The sequence below is a fragment of the Dipodomys merriami genome, unplaced genomic scaffold, assembly GCF_024711535.1.
Source record: "Dipodomys merriami isolate MVZ:Mamm:240054 unplaced genomic scaffold, mDipMer1.0.p SCAF_9, whole genome shotgun sequence".
Classification (NCBI taxonomy): Eukaryota; Metazoa; Chordata; class Mammalia; order Rodentia; family Heteromyidae; genus Dipodomys; species Dipodomys merriami.
The window spans coordinates 44,374,500-44,400,679 of NW_027206512.1; the positions used below are offsets into that span (position 1 = coordinate 44,374,500).

Sequence of the window (26,180 nt, forward strand, 5' to 3'; positions counted from 1 at the left end):
ATCTGGTCCTCCTCAGGTTTTGGGCATCTGTCAAATATTTGTTGTCTTGGATGACAATTCTAACAGAGTATTGTTAGATATATGGCAACTCCTATACTTTGGATGAGTTCCTAACAATACATTGCAAGAACTGGGATTATTGGGTCAAAAGAATGTATTTTATTGGCTGTAGTTCAAATTTCCTAACTGCTTCCCACATGGGACAAAGTACAATGGATGGCATTAGCATATTCCAATGTGCTGGCTACAGTCTACTTCTGGCATAGTGCATGGGCATTTAAAAAGTATCAGTCCATTAACCTAGTAGGTAAAGCATGGTATGTTATACATCCATCTATCTGAATTATGCATAAAGCTAAATATTTTACCAGATATGTTTGTTAGCTGGCTCTCCTTTTCAGTGAGTTGTGTGTTGATGTTCTTGGCTCATTTGCTGTGAAGACTCAGTATTTGTCTTTGCAGTCTGTAGATACTGTAAAATGAAGCCACTTACTCTAAGTTCTTGTAGTACTAGTTACATATGTTTCACCTTCCGAATTCCCAGATCCTGGTCCCCAATCTGCTAGTTTCAGTGGCACACCAGGGTTGATAGGGTGAGCAGTCTGCCTGGGTGTCAGCAAAAGGGGTACACCAACTGTAGCAAGTTTAACAACAATGATAAAGCTGACTAAAAGTTGCTCTGCTCTTTATTATCACCACATGTGAGCAACTGTAAACAATGCCAGTGAAATACTTCTAGCTATATCCCACCGTCTTGGTGTAGCTCCAATTGTCTTCTTACAAAAGTACTCTTTTTCAATAGTGCTAAGAGTGAGGGTTCCCCGAAGAGCTGAAGAGGCTGCCTGGAAGTTGCACTCTATTCTCAACAGTTAACTGGGTAAGTCTCAGTTTTCCATCCAACAAGCTCAAGTACAACTGGACCGGTATACTTCACCAAAGTTGCCCACAGCAGAACTTTCAAATGGGCTATGTATGGGAATCTTTTGGGGATCCGAGTAGGTCTGGTGTGGGGTCCCAAATCCTGCCATTCCAACAAGTTTCTACATATCACAGTGAACAGACCTAAAGGATGTTAGTGGCTCAGCCTCCCAAAGCCACCCTCCAACCTGCCCTGCCAATCAGCTGAACTGAGGATTCAGTCATCAGGCTCTCACTGGGACAAGACTACAACACCAACCTTCCCCTGGTATTAATCATTCTCAGAGTTCCCTTCTTCCTGTTTCCGTATACCCAATTCTTTCCTCAGTGAGGATCAGGTTACTCTGAGGCTTCAAAGACTTCTGCCTTAGGTCTTCTGTACTAGACATTACTAGCTTCTGAGGCTGTACCCATCCTGTCATACTGAGCTACTCCCTCCATCTGGGAGCAAGGCTATGTCCCAGATGCTCAAATTGAAACCATTTACAGGGAGGCCATTTAATGAAATGGGGCCATGGATGTCACAAAGGACTGCCTACACTCCATTCTTAAGACTGCAGCATGTCAACACACAAGCTAATGCCCTGTCAGCTGCCATGAATGCATCCACCACTTCCACTATGTGGGCCTCCTAACTCAGGCCTGAGGGTTCCCAAAGACAAGAAGCTCTTGGCTCTTGGACTTACTCACCCTCTTGAGGGGAGCAGGTCAGCAGGCTTTACATGGTCAAGTTCCAGATCCGAATGCAGATGAGGAGAAGGTCTGACAGGTGCCTGAAGTTTTATTTATTTTTTATCAAGACTGTCACTGGAATAAAATCTTGGGATGTAGTTTTTTGTGTGTGTGCTAGCTGGAACTGCTCTGTTGTATCATGTGCCTCTGGTGTGTGTGTGACAATGTTATATAGCTCAGGATCAGCAAACTATAGCCTATAGATGAATTCTTCCTACAGCCTAGTTTTTAAAATAAAGTATTATTATGACATGGATTATTTCATCCCTTTATATGTTGTCTATAGTTCTTTTTTGTATATATTTTTATGTCTATAGTTCTACATTGCAAATGCAGAACTGGATAGCTGCAACAAATATTTTACAAGCTGCAAAGCCCGAAATACATTCTGTCTGGCCTTTATACAATATACTGACTAAACCTGATTGAGTTCATTCTAGGGCCAGCCAGACTCAACTCCCTTGGCTCCAACAGCAGCACAGGTACATTGTAGACTCATTCCCACAGGTTTTGCTTTTACATATATAATGTTGGGCATGCTTGGTCTCCTACTCATACAGATGGGGATTGGAATATCATGTCCCAGAATTGTTAGAGGAGTCAGTGGAATACTGAGGTCAAACAGAATACCAAGTTCAAAAACAGTTGCTTAAACAACATCGAGGACATGTACAACTGTTCTCTTCCCATGATGGGTCCATTTCTATACTTCCAACCTGATACAAACAAGGAGGTAAATTGAATGCTGGCAGGGACAGCTGTCTCTGAATCAGGGCATCAGGAAGCCCATCTGGTCTACGTAACCAAAAGTTCTCTAGGTTTGCCTCAGAATTTACAAAATCTAAGTATATACATCAAAAGCCCTAAGAAGGGAATAAAAGACTGAAAATACATCACTGTAAGTGCCAGTGGCTCAGGTCTGTAATCCTAGCTACTCAGGAAGTTGAGATCTGAGGATTGTGGTTCGAAGCCAATCTGGACAAGAAAGTCCATGAGACTCTTACCACCAATTAACAACCAAAAATCTGGAAGTGGCTTAAGTGGTAAATCATCAGCTTTGAGCAAAAATGCTAAGGGACACACGCGCGCGCGCGCATGCGCGTGCGCGCACACACGCACACACGCACACACGCACACACACACACACACACACACACACACACAGTAAACACAGAAATATGAGAGTCTAAAGGGGAAAGAATTCAGTGGCAAGAGGCAAGACATAGGTCTTAATGACTCCAAAGCTCTTAGAACTGCTAAAGCACTTTGAAGTGATATGAGTCTTGATCCCCTATCCTGCCCTTCATAGCAGACTATCTTCTAGCTAATTAATCACAAGAATGCCCTCACAATTGCATGAGGTCATGCAACTTGGCCAAAATTAAGGACTCTACTAGACAAAGTTATTCACATGGAAAGGATCATGCCAGGTAAGTAATTAAATGCAGAGATACAGAGCCCATCAGTTAAGTAAAGTGCAGAGGAGAGCACTCTTTCATACTGGCAAATGTAATATGTAAAGATCCAAACTAATAATCTGATATAAAACCAGGCCAAACATGGGCCTTTTTCTGAACTTAATACCCTGGTAGAATAGCCAATAAAAATCACAAACATTGCATCTGTATGCAATCTGCTGGAATCTACTACTATCCTGGATTACCAGAGATCTTCAGAATAAAGACTAAAGAATAAAGACTAGTTGGCTGTTCATTTTTACCCATTTATTCTTTTTTTTTTAAACTTTTTTTTTTATTGTGAAAATATCACACAGAGGGGTTATAATTACATGGGCAAGATAATGAGTACATTTCTTATCAAGCATTGTTGCCTCCCCCTTTGTTTCCCCTTCCCATCCTCCCTCTTCCCCCCACCTCCCTCGCCCCCCACCCCTCGGCCAAAGTTGTAACGTTCGTTTTTCTACATAACGACTTGTACGTGTCATTGTTGCAATTTTACCTGTTTATTCTATGTTTTCGTAATGTGTGGTATGGATTCTAGGCTTAGGAGAGGACCAACTGCTGATGAAACCTCTTCTAGTACATTCTTAGTATGATGCTTAATTCTGACTATAAACTTAATTGGATTGAGAGATGCCTAGGAATTGTTAAAGCACACTGCTGGGTTGTCTGTGAGGGTGTTCAGAGATATGATTGACATACAGAATAGCAACTGAGGGAGAAAGACTTGTCTGAATATGGGGCATACCGTCCAATAGGCTAGGGGGCCCAAGTGGAACAAAAGAGACAAGGAAGTGCCAGCCAGTGCACGCAAGCTTCATTCATCCCAAGCAGGCACATCTACTGTGCCATCACATCTGCTGGCAGACTCAGTTGCTTTTGCCTTTCTAAAAAGCAACTTTCCAGGAGCGTTCACCGGCCTGCAGTCTGGGTCTGGGCTAAATGATGGTTTTCCTTGTCCAGAGGCTTCCAGTTTCTTGGACTGAGCAGCTATTGGGTTCTCTGGCTCTCTATCTTACATAGTAGGCCATAGTAGGGGTTATCCAAGTCTCTGGTCATGTAAACCAATCTAACAAATCCTTTTATAATATATATATAATCTACCCCTCCCCTGACCATAAGTAGCTCAGTCCATCATCATCAATAGTTATTACTAGAAGATTCTTCTTTAGGAAGAATTGAAATCTGCTCTTGTGCCTGATTCAAACCATTCGCCATCTGGTCTAGTAATTTCCAGCTAAATCTACCTCTCAACTTCTAGCATTTCAGAGTAATGGCTCTACTGTATATGAAAATGAGGGATGCTAGAAACCTCACAAATGGAATGGCATTCAGGGGAAAAAAGAAAAGAAAACCCAACCCATAAGTAAATTTTAAAAATAACAGAACAAATTCATAGAATATATGCTACCTGTCACAATTCTATTTATTTTCAGTACATTTTAACTAATACCACTCAGCAGACCAAACAAATGCAACACAACAATGCTTATCTCAACTACAGCATCGCCACCCAGTTTTCTGGTGTCTCTTTACCATTCTAACCACAACATTCACACTCAAGTCAATACCTTTAATCATTCAACGCTTATTTGTGTTGTGCCTCCTGTCTTCCAGGCACCATGCAAGATGCTGATCAGAACACAAGAGTGGTAGGAAACAGCTCCTGCTAAGAAAAAACCTAAGTTCTGAAAAGCCCTTAGCCATTTGCAAGGTCTGGACCCAATCATACCTGGTTGATGGTTTTCTCCATTTGTACCAAGCCCAGGTTGGGTAGTGTGTTTTTTATAAAGTCCACTATGGTCTCTAGGTTTTCATGCTGTAGAATCAAGGGCTTATGGCTACCCAGAAGACTTAAAGCCACTTTAAATATGACTTCTGATCCCTGAAGGAAGATCATATCTGGAAAACAGAGATGTGAAGAGTTAAATCATAGCAGAGTAGGACAAAATGCCATTCTGTTTCCTTTTCCTCAGAGCAGGAGGGAGGAAAACCGAACTCCAAACTGAAAATTTTATTTCCTGTTTAAGAGCCTGCTATTTCAGATAGGGTTGTCAAGACAATACTGCAAATAACAAAAATAACAGATAAACATCTGCTTAGGTTTCATCACAGATACAGATACAAAAATTTCCACTCTGAAAATGAGTTAAACTTAAGCATAGTTCCAAGCTTAAATTGAAAAAGAGAAAAAGATTTTTTAGTTGGGTTTTTCTAGCAATGCTCTGCATTTTAGGGGAGTTACCCAAACGCATGATATTATGAGTAAAACCAAAAGATTTGCACAGATGCAGCATCATAATGGAAGACAGAGTAAGAGAAAAAGTCTGTATCCTCTGATTTGGAATAAAGGATGAAATTAAAAGTTCTTTAAAAACTGTAAAAAGTCTATACGATTGCTAAAGTCCATTTTAAAACACAAGCATGCTAAATTTCAGTGTAACAATAGCTTTCACTTGGGGTTAAACTATGAATAGAGTGCAAAGAAGAAACTGCAGAGATACAAACATATCTAGGTATGGGTCTGATCCCCACAGGGCCACCTACTTTTAGGACAAAAAGGAACCCTTTATGGAGTTGTGCTGCTTTCTACAGACAGGCTGGGAAGTACTGTGGGGGTAACTCTGCTTCACCATGCCTGCCATTCTCTGTATCCATGTCAGCCCCTTAAGTTTCTGTTGGACTAGGGAAGTTTTAATCAAGGACTTACTGAAGAAAAGAAATGGAAGGGTGAAGGAACAACCCTTTAAAGCTTAAACTGGGAGGTAGGGGTTCCCAAACTTAACTGAACACACTCGGGGGTAGCTTATATATTAAACAATACCTTTCTCTCTAGAATTATTACAAATTAAGCATAAATTGTGTGTGTGTGTGTTCATATGCACACGTGCATGCACCCAGAAATAGGGCTTGGACTCAGGGCCTGAGTGCTGTCTGAATTTTTTCTCCAAGACTAGCGCTCTACTACTTGGGCCACAGTTCCACTGACCTTCTGCTGGCTAACTGGAAATAAGTCTCATGGACTTTCCTGCCCAGGCTGGCTTTGAACTTCAATCCTCAGATCTCAGCCTCCTAAGTAGCTAGGATTACATGCAGGAGCTATTAGTCCCCAGCTAAGCATAATTTTAAAATAATAAAAAAATCCTAATTGCTTTTGAAAGTAGAGACTACATCACTGGGCACCCCAGCTCCCAGCGCAGCAATCTGCTTCCTCTCAGCGGAGCTTTCTTCTTGCCACTTCTCTTCCTTCCCTGCCTTTTCAGAACACCCAGAAACTGGCAGGAAGTTGAGAAAACCTTAAGTTTTACTGATTCCATCAGTTGGAAAGTTACACTTTGCAGCTTGCTTGAGAGCAATGTAACTACTTTTCCTTGAAGATATCTCAGCATTCTTGTTAGTATGCCATGGGGTATTGGGCTCTACTTGACAAAATGATTTTCCTCTGTGATCTCACAGAGTCTCTTTCCTAGACACATTTATTTTAAACAATCCTTCCCTCCCTATCTATCCCTTTCTCCTGGGAGGCTGTGGTCTTCACGTTGTGGAGGCCCCACACTGCTGTCTGGAACAACTGGACAGTTTCCTGGCCATCAGACTTGTCTGGCTTTCCAAGTGTATTTTTATCCTAAGATCCCTCTGAAGCCTTCACTACTGCAGGTGGCTTCTGGATTTGTGCCAAACCTTTAGTTTTATGTCATCTCATCTTCATCTCCTTGGCAGAACATCCTAAAGAAAGACCTCAGGAGTTCAACACTGCAGCCTCTTTCTCCAACAAGACTGTGCCAGCTTCCCCATTTTTCAGATTTTTCCCCCTCAAGGCACATACAGTTATAAGGTAAACAGAATCATTTATTTCAGGTTCTCCTCTTCCCTAACTATAAATATACAGGAGATGGCCATCTTCCTGTGGCTCTAGAGAACTGATATTCAGCCAAGTGTCATTACCAGATGTGATTGCCCCCCGCCCCCACACACAGTTGACAGTTGCCTCTTCAAGTAGCACATTCTAAATTTGATGTAACCTACTAATTAATATGTGAGATATGCTGATGCAAGTTGAGAATCTTTTACTTATGTATAAAATAGGGAATCATCAACAAAAGGTTGATCTGATCCAGGCTTAAAGGTTTGTAGTGAAATGGGCCCCAGGAAATAAAGCCTGAATGAATGATAAGCTCCTAAATGTAAAACCAAGCTGTCTAGCATCATAAAGTTAGAGTTAAGTCAAGATGCTATATGTAGAAATGGTTTTTAAGAACTCATCTTTTCAGTGGAACCATCTGCGATTTTTATGTCTTGAAGGTTGGGATAGACTAAGCAAAAGAATTTCTAAAACAATATACACTTGATGTGTTTTAATAGGCTGATTCCAGAAGCATATCCCAATTATATTGTTTTAAGCTAACAAATAACTCCCCATATATGACATTAATAGTACCTGATGTGGATAATTACTAAGTTTAAGCATCTTCCTCCCTCACAGTAAAATGTAAAAAGAACTCCAGTTGTCAAGCAAAAAGAAGACTTTTGTTTTCAAGTAGGGAAAACAAACCATACAAGAAAGGATTGTGCTTATGGTAGTTCACTGGGTAGCTGCTTTCACCTCTAAAACAGTTTTGAGAACTGATGTGAACATATATGTTCTCAAAGAACAAATCAAGAAAAGAAGATGGCTGGGTGTTGGTCGTTCATGCCTGTAATCCTAGCTACTCAGGAGGCTGAGATCTGAGGATCACAGTTTAAAGCCAGCCTGGGCAGGAAAGTCCGTGAGACTCTTTTTTTTTTTTTTTTTTTTTTTTTTAAATCGAGTCAGAACAGCACCACGCTCATGGTATTCAGGTAAGGAGTAGGCTTATTCATCATTCCGGCTGGCACTAGGTCATCTTGGTCCTCCACGAGGTGGGGAAAGAGAGCTGGGAGAACTGGGAAAGAGAGAGAACTGGGAAAGAGAGAGAAAATAGCTAGAAAAGAGAGAAAAGAGCTAGAAAAGAGAGCATCTGGAAAAGGTAGGAAAGAGAGAGCTAGGAAAGAGAAAGGAGCTGGGAAAGAGAAGAGAAGGAAAGCTGAGAAAGACATAGAAAAGAGCAGAGAGAGCCCGTGAGACTCTTATCTCCAATAAACCACTAGAAAACCGAAAGTGGCGCTGTGGCTCAAGTGGCAGAGTGCTCACCTTGAGCTGAAGGACAGCACCCAGGCCCAGAGTTCAAGCCCCATGACTGACAAGACAAAAAGGAAGGAAGAAAGGAAGGAAGGAAGGAAGGAAGGAAGGAAGGAAGGAAGGAAGGAAGGAAGGAAGGAAGGAAGGAAGGAAGGAAGGAAGGAAAAAAAGGAAGGAAGAAAGAGAAGAAAAAAAGATGATGGATTAGTATGTGAACAATCTAAAATTACAGTGAGGCACAGAAGTGGAAGTAGCTGAGATATCTGGAAATGTGAACATATGACAGGTGTCAGGACAGAGAGTCACCCACACAGAGGTGTCACTCAAAGCCCTGACATGGGTGAATCAGAGAGTGACAGAAGAGAAAACAAAGAGCTAAGGACAGGGAAAGAAGAAAAAGGGGAGAGGATATAAAGGAAATCTCAGAAAGGTAATGGTCTGGAAGCCACAGGCTGAAAAGTTGTAAGATGCTAACTGTGAGCAAAGTCACAAGACAGAGGGGTTGAGGAAGGAAGGTGACTAATTAAAATTACACCTCTAGATGCTTGGCCAAATAGTCCAAAGATCTGGTATTGGGAGGACCTTGTGCTGAGGGTGTCTGACCTAAACATCTATGGGAGCTCCAGGATTACCATGGTAAGCAGTGCTTCAAAGTCCTCAAACCAATGCTGACTAAACCTAGACTAGCAAACAGTATCTCATCTTTGTGAGAGACACAGTTTCAAAAGTAAGTAGAGCCACTACTGAGTGAAAATAAGTGCTGCCATTGACAGGAGAATGCTGGTTCTGACAGAAACATATAGGAAGCTCACCAAAGACTCTGGCTACAAATCCCAGTGGGAACTGCGAGGCAAATACAGTGAGAAACCAGGGTGCAGCATAGAGGCTGGGGCCGATCTCGTGCTCCTCCAGGTGATTGTAGAGGTCTCTGTGGTAGTCATGAAGAAGCCTTGAGAGCTGGTACATCTGGATCTGCAGGGACAGAGAATTAGGTTCCTTCTCCACATGCAAACTTGCTCATCCTTCTTAGGATGTGTGAAGGAATTATTAGTGATGTGAATGGGCTTGTGGTATCCATGGATGTCAGCTATTTTTAATTCATCTAGCAAACTCTTCATGAGGCACTGGGTGAAGTAGGCCCCAAACACACATGCTGGGTCTTCTACCACTTCTTTCCTATGTCCCCTTGTTTTCCTTGGCTAACTATCTCCTTTGTGCAAAAATTTCAAAAATTTTCTGATAGATACATTCTCAGTAAAATTCAAACCCAGGGGAATTTGAAACAAACAGCCTCTGAGATGAGTAAATTGAGTGCATATCACAATTCTAGACAATATGCCAATTGTCCATGTAGCCAGTTTCCAGTATCTCCCAAAGCCACTCACAGCAAGACAAGAATAATTTGTTCAGGTCTACATAAGAAATGTGTGTATCTTGGCAAGGTAAAACAAGAAGGTTTTGTCTATGAATAAAATGGCTTTTTCCAGCTAAAGTTAAATCAACAACAAGGGTTGCTTCTTCAGAGAATCATCTGGATCTGACAGGAAGTTCACTCTATTCCTAGGACCCTCTGACTCACAGAGTTCATCAAGCCAACCCAGATTTGAGCAGTCCCATGGCTTGGGACTAAGGAAGCAACCTAAAGAGGACTGAAGTCTGACTGAGATCCTCCAAAGAGATGTCCAGCCCAAACTTGGAAAAATTAAATCTGTTTTCAGTTGCCTAGATATAAATCCTCTTAATTACCAGCTGTGGCTCTTCTGTATCCAAAAAAGTCTAATCAACCAAGGCCTGAAACGATTTGTGTGCTAAGCTAAATTATATACAACTCAAACATTACTCTCTGTTGACAGCTGCCCCACAGTAAAGTCAATGGTGGGAATGCAGAAAGAGCCCAACAGCATGTGGAAAGTTCTGTACAGGACAAAACATCCAGTGGACAAAAAGGTTTCCTATTCTGTGTATGCATGCATGCATGTGTGCTGGCACTGAAGGGCCTTCAACTCAGGGCCTTGTACTCTTGCTTGGCTTTTTCACTCAAGGTCATCTCTCTTACCACTTGAGTCATACTACTTCTGGCTTTTTTGCTGGCTAACTAGGAAAAAAAAAGTCTCATGGACTTTCCTGCTCAGGCTAGCTTCAAATCATGATCCTCAGATCTCAGTCCCCTGTGTAGCTAGAATTATAGGCAAGAACTACTAGCACCAGTTAAAGATTTCCTGCTATGATTCATGTTCATGTGGTTCAGAGTCACCAGTTGAGGAAAAGGATTTTTAATTGCATAATGTATTATTTCCCTCCACCTCAAAAAGAGCCCTTGGCTCTAACGGTACTTTCTAAAGCCCTGAAACAGAAGAATTGTGCTAGGAAATGAACATCTGGATGCATGCACTCACATTCTAAGCAATGTTGAGAAATATTCTCAAAACAAGATCCATAGCTCTCCTCATCCCTCCAAAGCAGTGGGAACAGCACTGGCACATGCTGCTCTGTTTCATTTTCTTTTGACCCATTCATTCATTCAATAAATACTGTCTATTTCATCCCAGTCACTGTCTATAAACTGCAGACACAGCTCCAAGACTAGTTAGGTCTTCCTCTCACAAAGTTTATTTACTAAGAAAAATTGGAAAATAAATAGGTAGATAAGTAAATAAAAAGGATAGTTTCTGCCAGGGAATGTGTTATGCCAGATAAGGGAGATAAGATAACACAATACTGTGTGCTTGGGGGTTAAGTAAGAGCTTCTCCTAGGATGTGAGAGCTGAACTGAGCCCTGCATGACAGGAGAGCAGGCATTGCAGGGAGGGTGAGGATCCCTGGCTGAGAAAGTAGCAGGTGACAGGATGGGACGCAGAGTTCAAACTGCTTGATGGTTAATGAAGGGTGCAAGAATAAGGTCTCTGGAACCAGATTAGCTTGGGTTTAAATTCTAGCTCCTCCATTTGCTAAATATGTGATTAGTCCAATTACACATTCTGGTTCTTCACTCTAGAAGCTGAGCCAATCAATAGTGTCATCCTGCAGGGCATAATGCAGAAAAGTACATATGAAGCTCATGGAATAATGCCTAGTACAAAGCCTATGAGCAACATAGCCTATCACAGTGTAACTACTTCTAGAAAGCTCCTTAGATAATAAAGGGAAGAGGGATATCATCCATATACTTATTGAAGATATAGGAATGCTTGATACCTGTAAAATTATCATGTCTGGCCGATACTGTTTTCGCAGTCCCATGTCAAACATCAGAAACTTGAGCATTTTAAATGCCTCTTCCTCACTCATATGAAGAAGCAAAATGCCAGCCACAAAGCTGAGACCTTGGCAGTATCCTACTTCCTGGTCCAGAAGTGAGTAGGCCTTCAGAATGTTGTAAAGCGACAGCTGCCCTGCTCCAAGCTGGGCAGAGAAATATGGATGTGTTGGAAAGGTTCGCCCTGAGAAAACAACAAAACAAAACACACAAATATTTTTTTTAAAAAAAGAAAAAACAAAGCAGAAAAGAAAAGGAAAAGAAAAAGACAGACAGAAAGCCCATTGAACCAGAAATGCAACGTGCTTCAGGTTAAAGGAACAGGTCCTCAGAAGCTGGATCATAAGTCACTTAATCAACTTTTTTTTCCCCTCCCTGAATCTTGAACCCAAGGCCTGGACACTGTCCTTTAAGCTTTTCTGCTCAAGGCTGGTGCTCTACCGCTTGAGTCAGAGCTCCACTTCTGGCTTTTCAGTGGTTAACTGGAAATAACAGTCTTACAGTCTTTCCTACCCAGGCTCATTTTGAACTATGATTCTTACATTTCAGCTTCCTGAGTAGCTAAGATTAGAGGTGTGAGCCATCAGTGCCTGGCTATAAATCAGCTGTTAACATTACTTCTGCACTATAAACAAGGTCAGCTAGCTGATTCCTTCCTGGAATAATATTTGAGATTAAAAATGATCAATCAAATCCTTTAAACATTTTATTTACATTTCTGGTGGTAGTTTAGGTTAGAGACGGGGAGGAGGGGTATCCTTTAGTCTACAAATACCTGGGTTTCAATTTAAAACCAAAAGAAAAGTGTTGGCCCTCCAAACATAGCCTCCATTCTCAAGAGAAACACAACAGCTGAGTTTCTTGGTGCTCACCAGATTGTATATCAACCAAATGTGACCAAAAGGCATGGCCTTGCTACCGACCTTCCCTGCCAGCTTTTCCCAGACTGCCCACAATCTGCCAGCAAATGCTTCTCGTCACAATGCACTTGTGTACTTTTAAACCACAGGCAGTGTGCTAAGACAGGCTGAGAGGGCCAGCTGCCTTCCAGAAAAGAGTTACAAAATACCTCTTGAAATCTTAAAAAAAAAAAAAAAGGGGGGGGGGGCTGGGAAGGTGGCTCAGTGGTAGAGCTCTTGCCTTGCATGCATGAGGCCCTGGGTTTGATTCCTCAGCACCACATAAGCAAAAAGAAACAAGGCGGAAGTAGTGCTGTGGCTCAAATGGTAGAGCGCTAGCCTTGAGCAGAAGAGCTGAGGGACACTGCTCATGCCCAGAGTTCAGGCCCCACAACCGGACCAAAACAAACAAACAAACAAAAAACCCAAGAAAACAAAAACCAAAAAAAGAAAAAGAATGGTATTCAAATAAAAGGCTTTTTTCACTATTGCTGTTCAGGAAGTTTTATGGCAAATACCTTCCAAGACTCCTTTGTCCAGGAATGTGACTGATGGGAAAGAGTCTTGGGGGAGCAGAAAAGCGGCTAGTTAAGAATGGAGATGTGCAGGTCTAATCTGGACCCAGGTAAGAACCAGGGCCTGGCTGAGTCAGCAGCTGCTTGTCTGCTGTAATTATACTATCAGTAGAGGGAGAAAGATGCATTCAAGTGTTCCCCTCAGTTTTCGGAGAAAGCTTTCATCCACCTACATTGGCTTGTCTGAACATGATTTAAGAAAGCAGCAATGGACTCCGGATTTCCTGATCTGTATTCACTGCTTGCCTTCTCTGCCTCTTCACCCAACAAATCTTTCCCCAGTGTTCCATGTATATGTCACCTTGCTGGTAGAAAGCAGTCGATAGTTCCTAGTGCTCAAAGAACCCATGTTCCACTCCATTAGCCTCGAGGTCTGCACATGCCCCTCCCCATGTTCCCTTCTGGCTTTGTCCTCTCCACCAAGGTTTCACCCAGGCCCAGAAATGGGTGCTGCTAGCTTCTCTGAGCCTGTTGGGAGTGTGTGCATCATGTTATATGGGGGTAGGAGTGGAGGGTGTAAGTGAGTAGGATCATGTCTGTACTTTTGTTAAAGTTTAGAGTAGCAGATGCAACCGGGCTGTAAAGTGAACTACAGATAGAGTTTAATATTTCCCAGTAATCACATTAAAAAGAGCTGAGTCAGGCACAGCATCTCATACCTGTAACTCCAGCTAGAAGGCAGATATCAGGAAGATCCCACTTCAAGACAATCTAGACAAAAAGTTAATGTGATCCTTTATCTCAACAAAATAAGCCAGCTGTGGTGGCATGCATCTGTGATCCCAGCTAGGTAGGAGGATCATGGTCTGGAGCCAGCAAACATGTGAGGCCCTATCAGAAAAATAACTTAAAGCAAAACAGGGTTGAGGTGTGGCTCAAGAGGGAGAGTGACCTGTCGTGCAAGGGCTAGGCCCAGAATTTTAAAAAGCCAGTACCTCAAGAAAGAGGTAAAATTAACTTTAGCAAGGTATTTTGTTTAACCCAGCACATAAAATACTATCACTTCAATTATGTAATCAATACAAAAAGAGACATTTTGCCTTCTCTTTTCAAAATCTAAAATCCAGCCATATTCTGTATACTGACAGCACACCTCAATTTAGACTACCCCATTTCAAGGGACCATCAGCCTCTTACAGCTTCCACAATGGGCTTGCAGTGCACTGTTCTCTGTAGCTTTCTCACGAGCAGGCAGCATCTCTGTCACCCCATTTTCTCCAGTAGCTCCCAGGTAGACAGAGCACCTCCTTTGCTCATGCTCCTGTCCCAAACACAAACCCCTTTTCTTTGGGTTTTAAACAGGTGCTAATGGTTTCTGGAAGCTATAGCAACATATGGCATGGAGGAACTCTGGCAGGGGTTCAGTTATTTGGACTACTTATTTTCGGTTTAGTCTGTGATGTGATCCTTCCCTTAGGTCAGGTATTGTTTCCTAGTTGAAGGCAGCCTCTACAGAGCCTAGAGCTCACAGCAGTTCCTTGCTGATGGGCAGAGTGATCACTGTTCATTTAACAGGCCAGCAGGCCAGCTGGAGAGAGACCTATTCAAATGTGGTCATACAATAGTAGCAAAGAAGCCTCACGGCATGCCCTATGAAGTCACAGTGCCTCTGCCTCATATGGAGTTTCATGCTCTGCCCTGACTGTCTTGGCATTTATAATCTTTGTACAGGAGCTTGCAATTTTGTTTGCACTAGGCCCTGCAAATGAGGCCCCCTAACTGGGGAGAAGGCAACTCTAGTCATCTTCCTCACATCACAGCTGTAGTCCCAAGTGCTTTGTTATGTGAAAGCAAAGCACAGCAGACCTGGGGCCACGTTCTGTCAGACATCCAACTTTACTAAATTCTAAAGCTGACAGCAAGATGGAACCACGCAGTATTTCCCCACAGGCTCCATCCTCAGGCCTCCAACAACCACTTCTGGAAAAGGACTCAGTTTGAAGGAAGACACTTTGGCAATCAAATAGCAGAAGCAGGCCACCCAGTCTTTTTGCACCAATGCTCCATGGAATGTGGGAACATGGGTTCAACAGGCACTGGCCTTGGGTTCTGCTTCAGAGTCACTAATAGCTTCCCAGTTAACCACAGTCCTGGAACATCATATCACCAACAGATAATCATCTGTAGCATACCTTACACTAAGAACAATTCTATGGTGTGTGCTTCAGTAGCATCTCAAGCAACCACCTCTAGCATATGCAGCTCTAAATAGTTCTTTGAACCTGGGCTGCTTCTTCTTTAAAATAGAACATACACTTGGCAGAGTTCTGGGTACATGTGCAATACCTCATATAAGTGGTTGCTATGAATGGATTCAATCAAGGGCAACCATCTTCAGAGATATCACACATATTCTCAAAAATTCAGCTTCCAACCAGTACAGAAAAAAATGGTCTGTCTACCTTCCCAGACAAAATGTGAATGTGTTAAATGGAAGAGTATCAAACATGAGCGCAAAGAAACTCCATGGTTATATTAAAAGGAAATGTAGGACTAAGAACACAGTTTGTGTAGGAGAATGAGAGGCGCCGAATTCAATCCCTAGCACCACCAAAAACAAACAAATGAAAGAATGCTTCAAAACCCAACAAGGTCATCCTTTAGGAATTTCCTAAAGACTATCACTCATTCATCTAAGCAATATCTGTCCAGGACCCATCTTTTCTTTGCCCATCACTTGAAGGTTGAAGGATCAGTAGGGATCATATCATTCAAGGACTTATTCAACAAGCACATCCCAGGCTGACCCCTAGCAAGAAATGCTTCAGTAGCAGTAGAACAGAGGTGGCACTGAGAAACACATCCAGTCTTGAGTGAACTGCCTTTTTCTCTGCAGAGCCCACCTGACTGCACCTGCTATGAGATCCCCAGTCTGCTCAGCTGTCAATGGCATTGCTGCCAGCAGCCAGAGGATTCTAAAGGAAGCAAAGAACCACCCCCAGAACTATTCAGTATGGCTCAGGCTCCAACAGTTGGCTAACAAGTTTCCTTTGTTCCCTTCCCTGGAAGCTTGATATTCCTGGTCTCTAGGAAGTGGTACTAGAAACAGGCAATCCCATCTGACCCTCTCACGCCATCAGTTTCTCATGGGCACATGCAGTAATGACTCACAAGCAGATGATCTACAAAGCTGGTGGTCCTAACAGCTTAAACTGAGCAAAATTTGAAATGAGGGTCACAGAGCAGAGATTGGTGGGGGGGTCTTTTTGTACCACACTTCAGAATTAAATTTTTACTTTGAGCATCAGTTGTCTAATGACTGCTTTCCCCACAAGAAAGTGTGCTTCCTAAAGTCCATGGAATGTACCTACTGCTTAAGCAGAATCTGTGGAATTGCTACTAATGGCATGGTGGCTAGATGAAGTCAGAAAAACTTCTGTAATTCAATATTTCTAGAAAGCATTTAGTGAAGTCCAATGATGATGGGTCTGGCTCCTAAAGGCTCTGTTTGGTGTGCACTTGGCCCAACTTGCCATCTGTAACTTCAAGCTTTAAACTGGCTACAATAGGAGTCTTGATGATGGAAATCTGCAAACACTAAACACCAGGGCATCTTTTAAGGAAAGGGTTGAGAGGAGCTTGTTATTAAGTATTTTTCAGTTTTCAGATCACCAAGAAAGAAATTTTATTCTTTGCTTTGCTCACTCTATTTACTTGTAGCATTGTGAGGTTATAGAGCATATTTACAATGACCAAACAAATAGGGTTATCAGATGAGATCTTGATAATATGAGAAACAGCAGCCCATCCTGTGGAAGAGGCCCCTGTTAAGGGGACATGGTAGAATACTAAGGTCCCAATGGAATGTAGATGAGCCTAGGGTGCAAGACAGTCAGGTGGAATGAGGAAGCAAATCAAGCCCTTAAAATGGGTTAGATGGAATGCAGATAAGAAAACGGAATGCTCAACCTGTTCTGTGCCTATGAATTTTGAACCATAGTCTGAGAAGGAGACAGCCTATCAATAGGGTCTGCATAAAGAACTAGCAAGTCAACAAAATTCCCCTTAAACCCATAAAGCTTGTCCCTAATCCCATATCAGATTAGCAGCTGCAGCAGTAGTATGCTCCTCTGCTCCTCTGCCAGCTGTATCTCTCTTAAACCCAAATCTTAATAAGCTTCTGTCTGTCTCAGTAAATTCTTTACCAACGTGAGGCTCCAAATACCCACAATATACCTAGTGAATAACATGTGTAGCTGCTGGTACAAGAATTCATTAGACTCTGGAACTGTGACTGTTCAATTGGCCTCCAGAGTCCCAAATTGGACAGACAGGTTATTGTCACTACTGCGTAACAAATTCTAGACACTTTTTCTGTCTTTTGCTATCAAGGTTTTCAATTTTTCTCACCAGGCTTCCAGGCAGAGATGAAGAAACAAGCTGCTTCTGCCTGCACACCACTGTGTGCAGCAAGAATTCTGGCTCCTATACAAAATGTGTGACAAGTACTTGACTGTGTGCTAAAGTCATATGAGGCAGACACCAGCCAGGCAGGAAGGGGAAGCTCTCCAGCTCTCTCCCTGCCCTTTACACGAGGTTATTGTAATACCCTTGGTTGAAGCTTTCCTTTCAGAGGCCCATCTACTATGCAGTTTTTATGGACTGTAAAAAAGCATGAAGAAAGCTCTTTCCTGACACAGTTCTTTTCTTCCAGATAAACAAGCAGATTTTAAGCCTTTGGTTAAGAGTGGAAAGAAAATTCACATATTGGGTTCTTGATCTAAATGATCCTCTGGACACGCACCTTATCTCAATCAGCACAGGCTGGCCTAACTTAATCTGGGTCTCACTGGAAGGGAAACAAAAAGCTCATCAAAAAAATGTCACTTCTAGATGGTTGCCAGTGGCTCATGTCTGTAATCCTAGCTACTATAGAGTCTGAGATCTGAGAATCTCAGTTTGAAACCAGCCCAGGCAGAAAAGCCTCTTATCTCCAATTATCAACACCCTTTTCTCAGCCACCGCCCCCCCCCCAAAAAAAAAAGCTGGAAATGGAGCTGTTGCTCAAGTGGGAGAGGGCTAGCTTTGATCCAAAAACTCAGGACAGGGTCCATGCCCTGAGTTCAAGCCTCAGAACTGGCACAAAGAAAAAGAAAGAGTCAGAACAAAGAGAAAGGTCAGTCATCTAATGGCCAGAAAAATGGATATAGCTAGAACCAGCATAAAGGGGGGGCAGGTCCTGAGTATGAGGTCAAGAGAATGATTTGTTAAGTATCATCTGTTAAGCTCTGAGAGTAGGTGTTTTCTCCTGGCTGGCTGTGGTCCATTCTGAAGGAGTAAGCTCCCCCACCTTAGAGGCAGAGGAGTATCCTCTAAGAGACTGGACAGAGACACATAAGACTCTGAAGTAGGGACTCCTGGAAGGCGTAGGGCATGAAGACTAAGGATACTCAGTTCTGCCACAGAGTCTGTGACAAGGCTAAGCAAAACACTCCAGTTCTTGGGCCTCATTCATCACTTCTGCAATGGAACTAATGACATGTGCCTAACTTTGTACAGAGCTGTGGAAGGATAAAATCTGACCAAGTTTGGAAAAGTATTTTACAAGCTATAAAACTATCCCACTGCAACATTTTTACTTTTTAAGGAATAAATCTTAGAAAAATTCTATGGACCTAAAGCCAATTTCAAAAAGTAAAAGCAAGAGGCAGGAAAATAAAAATTCATGCAAGTTAAGATACAACTAACCACAAATTACCCTGTTCTTCTGGCCAGCATAAGGATACTTTTTTTTTTTTTTTTTAATTTTAAAGCATTACTGGGAATTGAACTCAGGGCCCCTGTCCTTTTGCTTCTACTTTCATTTTTGTCCTTAAAAAACAAACGAGTAATATATTAGTTGCACAAAGGGCTTTCACTGTGACATTTCCATATATGCACAGAATGTTCTTTGATCAAATTCATCCCCTAGTTCCTTTCTAAAACAATTCTAATGAATTTCATCATTCAATGAATATATGCATGAGATACTTTATATTCTAACTTCACCTTCAACAAGAGAAAGGGTAACAATGTTCGACAAGAAATGTACTCATTGTCTTACTTATCTAACTAACCCTCTGTACAACACCTTTACAATAAAATTAAATTAAAAACAAAAAACAAGACAAAAGTCGCCTTCCACCTTCTCCTTCAGTGCTCACATAGTATCTGAGCACTTCTGCCCTATTATCCTCCTAACTCTATCACCATTTGCATAGCTGCTATTACAGGCTGCCCTACCACACCCAGCTCAATGACTGATTTGACTTCACTCTCTACTATGCACTTTATTAGGCCTAAGCTATGGAATAGACAAAAAAGAAAGTATAGGCCCCAGCTGTGGCAAAAGCATAGTCCTTGTTGAAGCTGGGGAAGTGATGGACAAAGTCTGGAGGAGGGATTTCTGCATCAGGCCTCTGGACCCTGACCCATGGAGTAGAGTCTGAGCTCAACAGAAGGACTCCACTGCTGGTACTGAGTCAATACCCAGGTTTTTCTGGCTCTAAAAGGGGAGAGATGACCTGGGAAGGTCCCTGGATAAACACTGGGGAGACTTGGGAGGTAACTTAAGAAACTTTTGCAATTGAAGGTTCTTATAGGCCTCTGGGAGGTTGTTGGGACATCTTCCAAAATAAAGGTCAGGCCTGAAGTGAGGGGGGTAGTCAATGCTGGCTGGGAGATAGGCGTAGCCACTGGTCCTCAGGGTAGGGACAGAGAGGATGTAGGTAAGCCTGATCCTGCCTGTGAATCAGCAGCTATGACTCAGGCAGAAAGGCCCCCTGGACTGGGGCTCAAACAGCTTCAAGAAGAGGCTGAGCCAGGCAGGGGCTCTGGGCTGGTTGGGACTTTCCTTGTCCTCTACAGGAAAGTGGATGGGCGCATGAGGAAGAAGACTGACCATACAGCACTGTAGGGAGGTTACAGAGGAAAACATCAGTAACAGCATCAGGGGAGGGAAACCTTGCTCCCCTCCTGTCCTGGGAGGAATGCAGAGGGGAAGGGTGCTTACTCCTATCCACCTTCCTACCCCAAATCCATCTCTACTTTCCATCATGGGAACACAATGTCATTGTTTCAGTTACACATCACATGAGCAGGCACGGCTCCTGCCTGCAAAGAGCAGCCACCCTCAGGGTTACTGTGGATGCTGGCTCTACTGAGGCTTCCACAGGCAGGGCTTCTGCTTCCATAGAGGCCTGGGGCCTTTCAGGCTAGGGGACCAGAGGGACGGTAGGGCCTTATTGTGGAGGGACGACAGGTTTAGGTACTGGCACCTCTGCTCAGATGGACTGTGGTTAACACTTGAGTGCTCTGTGCCTCAGTTTCCTCACTGCTTTGAGAGGATACAGGACTAGTTTCAGAGGGCTATTGTGAGAGTCACATGTGATTGCAGTGCCTCACATCAATTTTATGAAAAAGAGTTGTTGAGCACCTACTATATGATGCACTGTTAACACTGGAAGCTAAGGGTACACTGGCAAAACAGCGCCAGTCCAGCCCATGAAGGTTGAATCCTACAGGGGAAAGCAAAGCCAGGGCAGTGGAAGTCTGGCCACCACACTGTTCAGCAACCAATTGGCTGGGTCATTCTGAACACGTTACCTCACCTTTCTGTTTTAAGTTTTTCAACATTATCTACATGTGACAATATTGTGCAGATTAATGGAAGTGTGAGCACACAGCCATTTGAGCCATACTGCACAAACCTGCACAGCTGCTGACAGTCAGGTGGTCTTTTGTACATCACAATTGTATCAGTCCAGCAAGGTTTTCAAATATATCTGACATGCAGTTTCTATCTTTGTGTATTTGAAACCATTGTCCTGATTCCAAGATAGAATCATCCCAGGTGATTGAGCTGCTGTAATTAAACCATGCCATTGTATGTCCCAGGATGTTCCTACAGCTGACCATAAAAACATCCCATCGATGTCTGAATTATGACACTGAAGCTGTTAGGACTTAATGAGCAGCCTCTCACCTCATGACAAGCAGAATAAGCCAGATGCCCAGTGAAAAGAAGAGATTTTTATATACTTGAAGAGGACATTTGGGATCACTCTTGGGCTTTTTAAATTAAGAGTCTCAGTAGTAAATTTTGACTGTTAAACCTAAAGGCACTTCGCTAAATAATGGGGATAGTCTCTTCAGATTGTTTGAGTGTAGAAACCCTCCTGGTTCATCTCCAGTCAATAGTGCAGACTCACCCAGGTCGATGAGAATCGCATGCTGCTGGGAGGTGAGCTGTTTTAAGAGTTCTTTGTAGGGCACATCCTTTGGCTGCTGTTTACTGGGAAATGGGTGTTTAAGGTGGAACTGCTCAGCTAGAAATTTCCAGATTTCACCACGGTGATGACGTGGCACACCTTTAAAAGAGGGAGGGGTGGAAACTATAAAAACAACACTTCATGTTGAGTTGTTTCATTCTACAACCCAAATTCTTGTTCCACTGTGAATTAATGGCATAGGAAGCAACCAAGACTTTGTTCTATTTGTTCTCTTCCTTCTTTCCTTCCAACCTCCCACTCTCCCTCATTTCCCCTGGCCCCATCCATTTTTCCCTGTTTTTCCAAGATATATTATGTTCTGACTAGGTTATATTCTGAAAGGATAAGCCAGCAGATATGACATGATCCCTAGCTGGTATGAATGAACACTGTTGTAAGGTGATGAGATGAAGCATGAAAATCTACAGAGTAAACTGGGATCTCCAGTCAAGGAGAGGCAGAGCCCATGGGAAGGCAAGCTGGCTCTTTCCTAATTGAATAATCCAAGTTGTATAGACTACTTCAATTTAAACCCAGCCTTGAGGAGGAAGGAAAAGGAACAAAATAAACCAGAGAGAAGGCACCTTTAGGTATAGTAAGAACTAAGGCCTTTTCCCTCGTATTTCAGCAATGAACTCAGCAAAGGAACTCAGCTAACAGACCAACTCCCATGCCTTCCCTAATATTTATTTCAGTACTAGCCTGATAAATGGTGGCCCTCTCAAATGTCTACTTTCTCCTAATTCCTAGAACCTAGGAATGTGACCTTATTCACAGATCTAATTAAGTAAGGATCCTGTGGCAAGGAGGTCATCCTTGATTATCCAGGTAGACTCTAGGCCCAGGACTGGTGTCATTATAGCAGTCACATAGGGGCAACGGTGATGACAAAGGCATTTAGAAGAGTCAATGTGACTATGGAGGCAATGATGCATCATGAAGGCAAGAATGCGGACTGCCATCTGAAGCTGGAGATGGCCAAGTTCAGCCTACCAACACCATGACGTTGAAATTGCAGAACTATGAGAGAAAAACCTGTTGTTTCGTATTTCTATCCTGTTAACAGGAAAGTAGTATTCTTTGAGAGCTGCTTTTATAGAATATTCTTTTTTTCCTCTTTCCCTACCATTCTTGTTCACAGATATGTCTTGGAGACACACACACACACACACACCACTTCAAACCCACACACACACACACACACACACACACACACACACACACACACACACACACACACACACACACACACACACACACACACACACACACACACACACACACACACACACACACACACACACACACACACACACACACACACACCACTTCAAACCCTGACTATAAGCAAATGTGAAGGAGCAAAACAGCTGGTGTGACAAATGATTTATACTGGGGCTTTTTCACAAAGTATTTTTGGTCAGGTTGGAAAATTTTCCCCGAGTATGAGATGCCCAATTTCCTCTTATTACTAAATCATTCCGTTTTCTTATCAGACTTTAGTGTTTGGAGAAGAGAATTCTGGCTGTGTCACTGGGGAGTAACATGAACGAACTAGTATAAAAGAGTAAGCTGAGAGTCTAGGATTCAAAGGAAAGGATCACACAAGTCAGGCATAATGTTTTTGCTAAGAATAGTCTGGAATATCCTTGCCTGTGCTGTTTTAACTTACTCCTAGACCAAGAGAGAAACCTGGCAGGAGAGTTTACCCACAGCCTTTAGGCAGAATACTGGGTGGGCAGGAAAGTTCACCTCAGCCTCTATGTAAATAACTTTGTGTTTTTACTGATTTAATATATGATTACTATTCAGAAGTGTGTGTTTGGGGAAGGTGGATCTCTGAAAACACAAAAAAATATAAAAATTAAAGGCCAAACCAGGCATCGGTGGCTTACTCCTGTAATCCTAGTTCCTTAAGTAAGAGCTGAGATCTGAGGATCATGGTCTGAGCCAGCCCAGGCAGGAAAGTCCATGAAACTCTTACCTCCAATTAAACACCACAAAAGCTGGAAGTGGAGCTGTGGCTCAAGTGGTAGAGAGCTAGCCTCTAGCAAAAGAGCTCAGGGACAATGCCTAGGACTGGAGCCTTAACCAGCACAAAAAAAGAAAGAAAAGAAAGCAGAGCACAGGAAAGAAATAAAGGCTACCATAACTAGAATAAAGGTGCAATTTATGAACCAAAACAGGAAGCTTTTGAAAGTGAAGGGCAGGAAGGCTGTCGATGATTTTGGCAGGAAAATTTGAAGCCCATGGCCGTATCAGGTAACCCGGAAGGATGGTCTTCCTGCCACAACCCCTAGTATCTGAACACATTCTGGATGTTTCTCTATGTGTACACTATGGAAATATCAACTGTACAAGAGACCATGCTATACTTTTTTTTTTCTCACTGAAAAACTTATCTCAAACTTTTCATCAATAAATAGGTATGTTATTTTCAAAGAATTATGGCATAGATAATCACATGGTTTAGTTGCTTTGTTTTTGGATTAGGCTTTCAAACCACAACACAATAAGCATTCTTCTTACTGCATTACAATTTTGGCTGGCTAATTTCTAGAATTTTTTTTTTTTTTTTTGGTCAGTCGTGGGGCCTGAACTCTGGGCCTGGGCACTGTCCCTCAGCTCTTCAGCTCAAGGCAAGCGCTCTACCACTTGAGCCACAGCACCACTTCCGACTTTTTCTGCTTATATGGTGCTGAGGAATTGAACCCAGGGCCTCATGCATGCAAGGCAAGCATTTTACCACTAAGCCACCTTCTCAACCTCTTGAATAATTTTCTCTAAATGGCATCGCATGGTCAAAAGCAAGCAAAGTTTGCATCTGGCCCATATTACCAGCTGTTCCAAGAAATACATATTCCTAGAAATACATATATTCCTAGAAATACGTATCCTAGCTTCTAAAATTTTGTATCTTTAAGCCAGGCACTGGTGGCACACGCCTATAATTCTAGCTACTCAGAAGGCTGAGATGTGAGGATTGAGGTTCAAAGCCAGCCCGGGCAGGAACATCCATGAGACTCTTCTATACAATAAACCACCAGAAAACTGGAAGTGGTGCTGTGGCTCAAGTGGTACAGCACTAGCCTTAAGCTGAAGAGCTGAGGGACAGCACGCAGGCCTAGAGTTCAAGCCCCATGACCAACAACAACTATATCTATATATATCTATATCTATCTATCTATCTATAGATAGATAGATAGATAGATATATCTTTAAAGAAATCATTCTTACACTAAACTTTGAATTATCTAACATTCCATAGAATTGTTCTTCCTTCTTCTAAATTAAGAAGGCTGCAGATGGTTAGGAGGAAAGGCCTCAGTACCCCATGCAAGGACTGAAGTGACTCAGCTTCTACTTGAAAGGTCAAAGTAGGGTTCTGATTGAATCTTGTAGTAAAATTCTGAGTCATAACATGGATAGTCGTTGTTTGTGTGGAGTGGTCAGTCTTAATGTGCTGAAGTTGGCTGACAGACAACCCTTTAACTGTTAGAAAGAGCTCCTGCAAAGAAGCAATGTGACTAAGTCGGGCAATCCAGGAGGAATTCCAGGTCAGCCTTAGCTCACCCCAGTATATAAACTAACTGTCTAATCATCCATGCCCAACTCCACCACACAAGGTCTAGATTCCTCGAGTATTTTCTAATGTTTCCGCTTCTATAATACAGAATGAAAAACATGTGCAGGTACTAGGCCTTTGAGATACTCAAATATTTGAAATAGCTGACATAGACCATAAAAGACCAACACCTAGTCAACTGTGAAAAAAGGAAAACACACACACACACACACACACACACACACACACACACACACACACACACACACACACACACACACACACACACACACACACACACACACACACACACACACACACAGCTGCAGCCATCTGGTTTAAGGGTAAACTTCCAGTAATCAATATTAGAATGGATGCAAAGAATGTTAGCATAGCCATTCCCAAGATCTGTAGATTGTCAAGCCTCTCATGCTATCAATCTGGAGGTAGGAGCCCAGGAAGGTGAGAAGACCTGTCTGAGGTCATATTGGAAAGCCTTGTCTATTCAAAATCTCAGTCTTCAGCATAGCTGGATCCTGAGAACTGCATAGCCACAGTATGGTTCACTCAGATCCAGTGCAGTGGTGGTAAGAATCCTGCAGCCCGAGGTGTGAGCTCATTACCAGCTGTTTTAAGCCCAGTGTCCTGACCCTTAGGAAGGGGAAAGTCACAACCAGTGACAACTACCCATCATCAGTAAAATGGACTCCATCAAAACTAAAGGTTCAGGCCTGTCATCCTAAATACATAGAAGGCTGAGATCTGAGGACTGTAGGTCAAAATTAGCCTGGGCAGAAAGTCTGCAAGATTCCTATTTCCAATTAATCAGCAAAAAGTCAGAGCTGAAGGTGTGGCTCAAGTGGTAAAGCACAAGCCTTGAGCAAAAAAAAAAAAAGCAAAGGAAAAATGCAAGGTCCTCAGTTCAAGCCCCAGTGTTGGTACCAAAAAAACCCACAAACAAACCAACCTAAAAACTTAAAAACACCTAAAACTATCACAGAAAAGCTGCTTTGCTCCATAAAGTCTGTATAACCAATAAAAGCAGAAGAAAACCATAGGATGGAGATGCATATATATATATATATGGATATATATATATATATCCATATATATATATATACACCTCTTATCAAATAACGTTATTCAGCATTAGAACTCAGTAGCAATAATAGTTTATACTTGAAGGGTTCTGAACACTGAAGTTTGTAGAAATTATGATCTAAAATGACACTTTTTAGCCTGTGAAGGATCAGCTTTTATTTTTAAAATTTCCAATCCCCAGTAGAGTGATGCTTTTATAATGTACAATAAAAATGAATTAGTAGAAAACAACCCAAGAGAAACAGAATGATAAAAATATAAAACCAC

At 42.3% G+C, this 26,180-nt stretch overlaps 1 protein-coding gene across 8 annotated transcripts in view; it reads right to left on the minus strand.

Moving 5' to 3' along the window:
• Nucleotides 1–26,180, minus strand: part of Tbc1d1 (TBC1 domain family member 1) — a 179,302-nt gene that overhangs the window by 8,121 nt on the left and 145,001 nt on the right. For 7 of the 8 annotated variants that reach the window (XM_070012432.1, XM_070012431.1, XM_070012433.1 and 4 more), the window contains 4 exons: nucleotides 21,188–21,346; nucleotides 11,464–11,708; nucleotides 9,081–9,240; nucleotides 4,843–5,012 (listed from right to left, as the gene is read on the minus strand). In XM_070012432.1, coding sequence (XP_069868533.1) covers nucleotides 4,843–5,012; nucleotides 9,081–9,240; nucleotides 11,464–11,708; nucleotides 21,188–21,346 — 734 coding nt within the window. Of the gene's footprint in view, nucleotides 1–368; nucleotides 473–4,842; nucleotides 5,013–9,080; nucleotides 9,241–11,463; nucleotides 11,709–21,187; nucleotides 21,347–26,180 lie in introns of all 8 variants that reach the window. The other variant, XM_070012435.1, reaches the window with a different exon arrangement.